At 32.1% G+C, this 11,290-nt stretch overlaps 1 protein-coding gene across 2 annotated transcripts; it reads left to right on the plus strand.

The window, feature by feature from the left end:
• Positions 1-677: 677 nt before the first annotated feature.
• Positions 678-7,928, plus strand: LOC137825736 (uncharacterized). Of its 2 annotated transcripts, none has more exons than XM_068631491.1 (6): positions 678-3,399; positions 3,526-3,649; positions 3,833-3,959; positions 6,050-6,086; positions 6,220-6,487; positions 7,548-7,928. In XM_068631491.1, exons 1-6 carry the CDS (start codon positions 3,217-3,219, stop codon positions 7,634-7,636), a joined length of 828 nt encoding a protein of 275 aa, XP_068487592.1. In that variant the 5' UTR covers positions 678-3,216; the 3' UTR covers positions 7,637-7,928. The 2 variants fall into 2 exon arrangements, 1 of the variants encoding a protein (XP_068487592.1); XR_011083340.1 differs by having other exon boundaries at positions 2,730-3,399; positions 6,220-7,039.
• Positions 7,929-11,290: the final 3,362 nt, after the last annotated feature.

Here is an 11,290-nt window from a genome sequence, read left to right on the forward strand (position 1 = left end):
ATTTTGCAGTCCCATTTCCAACACAGGTCCTGTTAATTTCTGTTTTTAAGAGGTAAATGAGATTGAGACGCGTCAAATATATCTGAATCCCCTGCTATTCATTTAAATTGCATTGTGATGTTGATGTTGCAGCACTATACTATACAAGTCACTGTGCATTAAGGGACAAGCTCAGGACTGTGAGGTTGAATATTGAGTTGTGTGCACCAAATAAAAGCTTTGCAATAATTAAAACCCTCTCCACATTTGTTAGTTACAGTTGCATTGCAATCATGCAAATGACAACCCCAATTGCTAGGTAGGAGCCCTACTAACTTCCCACGCTCAAATTTTACTACCCAGAATCTGTCTCCTCTATCCAGCTGAATCTCATAGCAAAATTTGTCATTAGGTATAATCAATTTTAGGCATTATTACGGAAGCTTCTATTTTTAGATGTTTAGATTGAGAAAGGTCTTTATCTTAGTTTGTGACAAAAAGGTAACGATGTTAAGGGTTTGAATCTCATTAGCCTAAAAGACAACGAAAGGGGAGAGAATATATATAAATTATGTATATGAAGTAGTGAAGTTGACAATTGGGTGATGTGGTGGTAGGAATAGTGGAGGATTGAGGATTGTGGAGGAGTCAATGGTGGGCAAAAGAAGAAAGGCTGAAGTGAAAAATGAGGAAGAGTTATGAGGAGAATAAGAATGCATGGTTTATGTGCTAAAAGCATGTATATGGGAAAGAAAAGAAGAGATGATATTGGAAGGGTTAAAATGAAGATTGATTGGTTGGAGTTGGTTGATGAAGTGCAGGTTGGGGGGTCATGTATAAATAATGTTAAAGTAGTTCCCAAAATCCCTTGAGTATAAAAGAGAGTAGATGGAAATCCAGCTCATAGTTCTTCAACACTGATATGACCCCACGTGGAGAGGACTGCCAGTTCACGGACTCGTTTGTTTTGCAGGGTTTTTTTAACATAAAAACCACAGGGTCCTTATAGCTGTCTCCTCGTCCCTAACGCTGGCAACAAGCTAGATAATGACTCCTTCTGCCTCTTTCTTTCTCTATGTGTGTGTATGTGTTTCTTACTCTGTTGTTTGTGGGGGTGCCTGCGTGTGCCCCTAGTTGCCTTGCTTCACTGCCATAAACATTATCATTTTGGATCAAGTAGGGTATCTTAAGGACTAGATCCAGACTCAAAACTTAAATCTTTATAACTACAATTCAACCTTAACCAATTTCTAACACACCTTCACGTTCATGATTCAATCATTCCAATATGAAGTTTGCAATATCAGTTATTTGCAGACGAGATCCATAGTTAGTTAATAGTTTCATTCAGATTGTTATACTATTTAAAAGATGAAATTCAATTCCATATTATTTTGATTGTATTACTCACTAGTATACGAGAGTGCCAAACTTGTAAGGTCCAACTAAGAGTTTAGAGGTGGAAGGAGGGAGATTTATATAAAATAAGGTAAGAGAAATTCATAGTTGAATTGAATAAAGTTGTTAATTTGGTGGCAGGAGGTATGACTTTGAGGGTGGTGGGTTGTGGACAAGATAATGGTCTGCCATTAGTTATAAAATAAGAGGGATATTAGCTTGGTATTAGGAACTGCTAATGATGCGATTGATGAAGGAATGATTCGATGGCGATGGATCAAGATTATATGGCTCTTAACAGTCTTCAATTTTGTTTTCATCGTAGCCGGAAAAAGGGTTCCAATCCAGCAATAATCAACAACCTTCAACCGAAAATTAAATAAATAGATAGATGAATTAATAAAGAACAAAAGTATATCCTTTCTTTCAAACCTAACTGTAACTGTTCCCTTTCATTTTGGTTGATTTGCTGGTAATAGCTTATGATTAGGGGATTTGGGGTCATGTGGGATATAGTTTGGTCCCAACATAAAGAAAAAGGGTGTAACCATGATTGGTCCAGTTAATTACCCGAGCACATGATCTATAGGATCAAATATAATTAACCAACAAAAGTTAAGTCAAATTGATATTGAAATTATTGTTCTTACTTTGTACATCAATATCTGTATCTCATATGCGCATAACTTTTGCTGCAACTAACATTTTGGAAAAAGGAAGCGGACTGAGTAAAAATTGCATCTGCTTCATTCCATGTCTGTAGACCAAAGCTGCCAACAACAGCACGCACACCTTCTTGCTTATTATATACATCACACAACTTCTTTTCATGTAAAAAGAACCATCTGATCATGATCAGAGGGTCCATATCTTTTGTTGTTGGAAAACTAATATTTTAACGAGTAGCCTTTTGTTTTTTGTTTTTTTCCTCACAATTATTCTTTGTAAAATCAATATCAAATATAAAGATGCATTCAGGCTTTGGTTAGCGAATACTTCTCCTAATGAACATTGAAACTATCATTTATGGCATATGGAACTAATCCTTCCTACCCTTTTGTTTATTAGCAGGGATAAACATTTATTTTTATAAAGAAGAGAATAAGATCCATGTTTAATAATGAAGATAGGGTAGGGTGGTGTGTATGTATTGGGAAAAAGAATGAGAAATGAGGGGAGAAGAAGAGAAAGACAAGGAAATAAGAGTTGTTTAAGTCAAAATGGAAAATTGATTGGATGGTGGGAGAGTATATTAATGCAGAGACAGAGGGGAAACACTTCAAGTGAGATAGTAACGCAGCTGTCACTTGTGATATACTACAAAGCACACACCACCTCTTCCTTCTCTCTTTGGCCAGCAAATTAGAGTTTGCAGCTGTCAGATCTCTTTCTCTCTCCTCCTCCACCACCCTTTTTCTCACTCCCTTTTCCCTTTCTCCTAAAACAATAAACAATAAATAATATATATTTTTTTTTATAAAACAACTCCCTTTTTTTAAATTATTTTTCCTTTTCGTATATTTTTGTTTTAATTAACTAACTCCTCTGTCACAAACAACCATCAAATAATAACGATACCACACCATCATAAACCATACCCACCACCTCTTTCCCTCAGCCTCTCTTCAAATTCAATGATTCTTGTGTCGTGAGGGGGCGCTGTTGAATGGTGGAGTAGGACAACTACAAGACACGGTCACAGAGAGAGAGAGCAGAAAACCAGAAGAGAAAATGGCAGTGACAAGTCAATAAGTAGAGATCAGAAGAAACAAGGACACCCTTTTGAGCTTAACTAGCTTTCATGCATAAACAACGACACCCTTTTCTTCCCTTGACACCATGGCTTACCCACATTACCGATCACAGTTCGGAGACACCACGTTCACTAAGGTCTTCGTTGGAGGCCTAGCTTGGGAGACTCCAACAGAAGAAATGCGCAAATATTTTGAGCAGTTTGGTGAGATTCTTGAAGCTGTCATTATCACTGATAAGAACACTGGAAAATCTAAAGGCTACGGATTCGTATGTTTCTCTCTCTCTCTCTCTCTAACTCTTTACTCTGCCTCAAACTTGATTCTCTTTCACTGCAACATGTGTGTTGTTTGATTTGATCCTCATATTACACACAAAACATGTCCTATATAACAGGTAACATTCCGTGATCCAGAATCAGCTAGAAGGGCATGTGCTGATCCAAACCCAGTGATAGATGGAAGAAGAGCAAATTGTAACATTGCTTCTCTCGGAAGACCTAGACCATCACCACCAAGAGGTTCATTATTTTATATGCATTTTCTATCTTCCAATGTTATGAACATCATCATCATTATCATAATATCACATATTTTTATTATACACAGCATAAGATATACACCCACACACATATATTATAAATATAACATAATGTTTTGTTCCTTGATCAAATTTGTGGTTGCGTTGTGGGGTGGTAATGCAGGAAGAGGAACATTCCAAGGAGGAGCACCGGGAACAGCTTCATACAGTGGTGTGCCGGCGGCTGGACCGTCGGCACTAGCACCGCCGCCGCCACCACCACCACCACCGCTGGTGTACCCGCCATATGGGTGAGTGAGTTAGCTTTGTACATTTACTGTGGGCATTTATTATTACCCATGTCTGTCACTCACAGTCAAAGAAACTGGTCCATGGCATTAATTGAGAACTGCATATAGACGCACACATTGCTGTCTACATATGTCGCTTGACTGCTCCCCCCCCAATTACAGTAGGTCTTGGTGACAGCGTGAAAATCCTCACGTATCATATCACCATTAAAAGTACACGCAATGCCAAACTTTCAACAACCATCATGTGCATTTCCTCCCCCTACTTTCTTTTTTTTAACTACCACCACACTCAAAAGCTTAATCAATTTCATTTCCTCCAATCTCATCAGTTCATCAACTACTACATCAATTTTCAAAATCATAAAAAAGAAAGATATTTATTACGTTATAAGACATGATTAAAAGAAAGGATATACTAAAAGTGACCGGTCGGATTATCTGCGTTTCTGTGTATCTGATAGAGATTACTCATTGGAAAAACATGTTTTAAAATAAAGACAAATATTACTCAATTTATGTTGTAGTTTAAGCTTTTCTTTGTATGTTGAAGCTTGAGGGAATAAGTAAAACTACATTTTTTTGGTCTACAACCTGACATAGGGGTAAAATAGAGATGTGGTGAGGTTAGGTTTTCGTGTCTTTTAAAGAGGAGTGTTGTGATTCAGTGACATTGTTGAGTTATTAATGTCATAAATTAAAGAAGGCCTAAGAAGATAGGGTGCTTGTAGATTTTACCTATCGATGAGAAACATTGCTTTTGTAACTTATGCCATTGATGATGCATCTATGGTAATAGTAGAAATGTGGATGACAATAGGTACAGATCAATGGATATTTAATCCGTGGCAAATGCATGTACATTTTTTATATATGGTGGTCCTGCTTCAATAAATTTGTTTTATAATCTTGTACATAATAAAATCCCTCAGCTCTCGGTACTTTTGCATGTCCTGTACCATCAAGTCATTTTCTCACCAGCAATGCCATTGTTGTCTTATGAGGTGTATTAGTTGGTAAATTAAAAAGTACTCTTATAAAACCATGACCAATAAACAAAAACAGAAGGGAAATTACTCTTATGTTAACTTCTTTCTTTTTCTGAGGATTGTACGAGTAGAAGACACAGTTTACAAACTTAAGTTTTTGGATGCAATGTAACCGCAGAAAGCTAGTACAAAGAAGGGTAGAAGATGAACAGTGTTACTTTATTTGTTTCTATTACAACTTTTCTCCTTTGTTCTTTCTCTCAGGTGTTCAATCTCTTTTTCTTCAATAGTTAAAAGGAGTACCGTGTTTCTTTTTTCAAAGTTAATTAGGTTTATTTGAAGGTGATATATCAACGTTAGCCGAATCTTTTCTCTTCTATGTAGGGTATTGAATTTTAGTATGTATATATCTTTATATATATATTGTCTGTTCTTTATCGTAAAGCTAAAGATATTATATTGCAAAATAAAATATTAAGATTTTGAGCGGGTAGTTCAACTTTTTGAATCACCTAGAAACTTCTACTAAATAATAGTTGATAATTCTTTATACGTTCTATCAGAAATTTCCTTCCTTAAACTCTACTCTGTCAGTTCCAACGAGGCTGCATAGTTTATACTTTTATGTGCATGCAAAATTTCATATCATTGGATGCTACCTTGACCATTCTTTATATATATTGCTTTATTCCTTCCTTTTTCTACTTGATGGGGCAACTACATGTTCATAATTCCTGAGCCACAAAAAAGACCCTAGCTAGCACTGAATCAGTCATAACTAATTCAATCTCAAGGACCATGCATATCATATCATATCATGCCATACCATACATACCACAAAGCAGGCACACGCAATAGCACTAACTCTCATTACACATTTGATCAATTTAGGGGTCCCACATGACAACTAATATTAATGGATTTTTTTTCCTCACTGGTTTTTACTGGGAAAACCTTACATGTTAAGTTCAGTGTCAGTCCACAACAATAGGAGTCTTCCATTTTGAGCATTACTTCTCAAAGAAACAAATGCATCACTGCATTAACGTATTTCCTTCCATATTTGCTTGGTGATTAAATTGCTTTCAAATCTCTTTGCAGCTACCCTACCTACACCCCTGATTATGGGTACCATCAAGTAAGCATCTTTTCTCCCTCCAATCAATTAAGAACACATAGTTTATTTTTTAATGATGTCAGGTTGGTTGCAAATAATGGACAACAGTTGTGTAACATTTGCTTAATGATGGTGCATATTTGTGTGAGCACAGGCCACATTGTATAACCCACAAATTCAGCAACCACAATACTACCAACAACTCTATGGACCATCCTCCTCCACCATGGCTTCCCCATATTACTATGGCTATTCTGTGCAAGCACCAAGAGGTACCTTTTCTACACCCCAACCACATCGCATACCAGCTGGACCCTCTTATCTATACTACCCTACACCAATGGAAGGCTCATTTTCTGCATACCGTCCACCACCTCAATTGCAACAACTTCCAATAAGGCAACCCCCTCCTTCCCCTAGTGGTACTATTCCTTTCTCTTCTCTACTAACTTAATTTCATTCACAAACTTTGAAATAATAGACTTACTAATAAAAAAATGCATTGTTAATGCATGTATTGTGGATTCTAAATTTAGTTAGCCTTCTGATATTGAATATCCTTAACTTGTATTTTATATCTATGTGACTCAAATGTATGCATACACACATGGCCACACAGGAGAGTGGAGTGAAAGAGAGAGGTGCACAGAGATTTATGAATTATGATGCACTTACTGACACACAATATATATTATGATTTGGCTGTAACATGTGGCCATAGGGGTCCACATGGGCAACCCCAGCCCCATGTGAATGAGCTGTCTCGGTTGTGCCATGAACCGTATAATGTATGGGTCAATGTGGAAGAAAGTCATGACAGAGGGAGAGGGTCATCATGTAAAGTAACAGTGAATGCATGTGGTTTCAGTAGGAAAAAAAATATTGTGGTGGTTAAATTCTTTAAAGAACCAGTCAAATGATCTTGCTTCCATGCATTGGCCCACACTGCATGTTTGACACATACTACCACTACTGTAAGTTTTTAATATTAAACAAATCTGTGCAATAACCAGAACAAATTAACTTTTTCCTTATTCCAGATCACCTGCACACTCCTTTCAGAGTATTTTCTGTATTCTTTACAAAAAATGGATCTTTTTTTAATCTAATGAGTCATAAAAGTATTCAACAATAGATGAAAAGAGCTTACAACTTGTACTTTTATAAAATTTGTTTGCTATTACCGTATGAAAATGAGTTACAACTTACATTAAACTATAATTTGTGTTTTATCAAACAACGAATGAACATCAAAACTGTATTAACTGACTGTACTTTAAGTAAGTTACCATTTTTGTTTGAATTTTCATTTTCACTTCTTCCAACAACCACACACTAGTATGTATACATGGAAGTACAGTGTAGAGTTCCAATGAGAAACCTAATCTATAGAGATGAATTGATTAACATGAGTATATATTGTTTACAATTTGAATGTTGAACACTATGTGACTATTGTTTATTATGGTTGGTTGTGATCAGACTCACAGACTCAGCAACGTACCTCGTCCGAGGCAGCAGGTGGAGTAGTTATAACTTCCGAAAGTTCAAATACCCAAGGGAGGAACTGATAAATATATATACCTGCTAAGTTTCAACTGTATAATCTTCAAATTAAATTTTATCACATTAATTCTTGATCTTTTTTCCACATGATCATATCTTCATTTTTTTGGTCCACATGCTGTAGCTTTTAGGAAATAATGGTTCTCATCAGATTAGTTGTGCTCCCCACAGCTATGGCATTCAAAAGTTGGACTAATCTACTTCATGGAGATTGTCTTCATTTCTCTTTTCCTTTTCTTCAATGAGATCTTCACTTTTATCATTTTTCCTAATTAATTATATTTTCCTTTTAAGTTATACTTTCTCCCATTATAAGAGCTTAACATGCATGCTACATCCTCAAATAGAGAAATTAATCAAAGCCCTAAATAAGACATTTTCAATTTTGTTTAAGATCCATGTTTATATCACGGTTGGCGAAATGTTTGTTTATACATAAAATAAATTTTAAGATGATTTTTTTTAAATAATAAAAATGATTTATTAACATTGGAATGATTTTATTAAATTTTTGTTGTAGGGTAAGGGTCAATTTGAGAGATTTTATGTTACGAGCAATTTTCATTCGTCCGTTTATGATTTTTCTCAATAGTAGATAGCACGGTGCAAAAACCTTTTACCTAATGGAAGAAAGGAAGGGGAAACATGAAAAACAAAACAAAACAGGACAAGGGGGGTGATCGGACAGCTGTGGCATAAAAAATCAAAGAAAATCATGGTTTTCTTTTTAAGAAGACGAATATTTAATAATTCTTTATTAGCATTATTTATAGATTTTTTTTAACAATATTGTTAGCAAATGAAAATACTTTTTTTGAACAACCTCTTCAAGTATATCAGCAACTCCAATTATTAATGATCTTTTAAAAGTCCATAAATTTACAGTAGTTTTTACTTATTTTGTCTCTCAGATATACTGGTTTTATTCTCTTTGTTCTAAATAATTATGTTTATGTTGTTCTAAATATTAGAATTGTATTCTTAAATATTAGAACTAACTTTCATGATTATAATACCTCCAAAATTTGAAGATGTCCTGCAAATATGGTTACTGCAAGAAAGTGTTTGATGAACTCAAGCTACTCAGTACAAAAACCATCCGGTGAAAGAATTTATATTATGAAAGAATTTATAAAATATATGCTGGGCCCAAACAGCTACTCACATACAAATCTTTTTATAAAGCTGATATGAAGGAATATTGAGATATAAAGATCAAGTGTAAGAAATTTAAAATTCTTACATTTAGCTGTCAAATATTTGTTTGGCGCAACTTTGAACGCGAATATAGTTAACTAAACATACGCAAAACTCACATAAACTTAATTTTGAGGACAATCGACGTAAAACGGACACACTAACGGATTTATTTTTATTTTTCTTTTAAAAATATATTTTGCGTCAGTCGCGGCCCACGCATAGTTTAATGGATGCGTCAGCTTGCGTCGATCACGGTCAACGCATGTTTATATTTTAGATTTTCAAAATTTATTTATTTAAATTTATTTAATGTATAATATTATAAGAAATATTTTAATTTATAACATTATAATATTTTAATGTATAACATTATAATAAATTATTTAATTTTTTAATATAAGTTAGTTAAATTAAATTTAGTAAATTAATTAAGTGTTTGATTTAAAATTAATTGAGTAAAAGAAAAAACGTATGTAAATTATTTAAATGTTATATAAAATATTTTATTATTTTAAACATTATTTATTTTAAATTTATTTGATTTATATATTTTCATAAATATTTTATTTTTAAAATTATGATATAAATTAGTTAAATTAAATTTATTAAATTGATGAAGTGTTTAATTTTGAAATTATTTAAAAGAAGTTATCTTAAAAAGTTTATAAAAATTTGAAAACATGTAGAAAAATAATAATTGAGTAAAAAGTAGTAAAAAAAATGTGTATTTAAATTTTGTAAATATTATATAAAATATACATAAATTTAAGAATATAAATTCAATATGAAGTAATAAATTAATGCAAAATGTAATGGATGTATTTAAAAATAGAGAGTCAATTTTATCTAAAAATGTTTTATTTGGCTTAAGAAAAAAAAAGTTAGATAAAACTTTTGATTAGTAACTTAAATAAATTTAAATGTTATATGTGTGCAATGGATGAATGAACTAGGAGTTTTGTTTTGATATCCATTATAATTTTAAAGATGTTACTTCTCATAAATGAAGCATAAGATCATCTTAAAGAATTAGCGAAAATGTATATGATACAAACATATTAAGACTAAATGCGTGAGTAAGTAACTTACTGTTAATTGTTAGATTACTACAATATCCAAAGTGTTCCAAAGTTGACTACATGCTCTATAAATGTCATTGTTATAGTTACTGAGTATGATCTCGAAAAGAAATTGATGTTTTCCAACTGAAGCATATAATAATGTAGTAAGTTTTAAGTGACGAGATGACGCATATGCAATATTCCTTATAATAGGTATTTGACATAGTAATTTTAGTAGACTTAGTTCTTAATAAATGTAACATAAATAAGTAAATTTCGATTGGGTGTGATATAGAATGAACTTAAAATCATGGAATAGAGTTCATGATTACATTTTGGATTATAAGTTAATAACCCTAGTCCATTGTCAAGGTAAGAGTTGAACTAAGAAGTGCATTGTAAAGGCTGAAAAAGAGTATCATAAACAATTTGAGAAATATGAGTCATTTCGTGATATTATATAGAATTAACTTAGAATCATGGAATATAGTTTATTATTAGATTTTGGATTATAAGTTAGAAGGGATGATGAGGGTATCATGAGCAATTTCAATAATAGGGTTCATTAATATTTGTGGTAGTAGATGTTATGTCACATACAAATTGTACTTAATTTAGTTTTTGTATAAATTAAATTTGTTTATTGTTGTATAAATTAAATAATTTTTTTTTACAAATTAAATTAATTTTATGTTGTAGAAATTAAATTAAATTATTTTATATAAATTAAAGTAATTTTTTATTGTATAAATTAAATTAAATATTTGTGTATATATTAAATTATTTTTTTATTGTATAAATTAAATTAAATTGCTTTTTATAAATTAATTTTTTTTTGTTGTATAATGAAATTAAATTTTTTTATACATTAAATTAAATTTTTTTTGTTATATAAAAAAGTTTTAATTTATTTTTTAAATTTTGAATTCGATTTTAAATTTAGTTAAAATTAAATATTTTAAAGTATGCGTTGGATGTGGCCAACACATACTGTGACTATATATAAATTTTTTTGTGTTCTCGCTTTCCCAACACTCACAGAACTTGCCCCAAATTTAAATTTTTATTTATTTAGAATTTTTAATAATTTAGGAATTTTATTTATTTTAGATTTTGATTTAAATTTTATCTTTCCAAAACAAAAAGGAAAACTAATCTAAAGATATCATCTCTAAGGTACTCTAACATATTTTGATACAACATTGGTATTACAAGATATTCAACATATTTATTTTTATAGGAAAAATTTAAATGTTTAGGCCAAACATGCTATTTAGAGAGATAATTTTGAAAAAATATATTAAAAGTTTGTAAATTAATAATATATTTATGTGAATGTTATGTTACCTGAATAATATTTACAATTAGGCCAGAAAGGATGAAAAGAATGCCTATAGG

The sequence above is a fragment of the Phaseolus vulgaris genome, chromosome 8, assembly GCF_051622355.1.
Source record: "Phaseolus vulgaris cultivar YP4 chromosome 8, ASM5162235v1, whole genome shotgun sequence".
In the NCBI taxonomy this organism is placed as follows: domain Eukaryota; kingdom Viridiplantae; phylum Streptophyta; class Magnoliopsida; order Fabales; family Fabaceae; genus Phaseolus; species Phaseolus vulgaris.

Coding starts and splice junctions, on each gene's coding strand:
- LOC137825736 (XM_068631491.1), top strand. CDS start 3,217: ATGGCTTACCCACATTACCGATCACAGTTCGGAGACACCACGTTCACT. Junction 3,400..3,525: donor AATCTAAAGGCTACGGATTC/GTATGTTTCTCT, acceptor CCTATATAACAG/GTAACATTCCGTGATCCAGA. Junction 3,650..3,832: donor TAGACCATCACCACCAAGAG/GTTCATTATTTT, acceptor GTGGTAATGCAG/GAAGAGGAACATTCCAAGGA.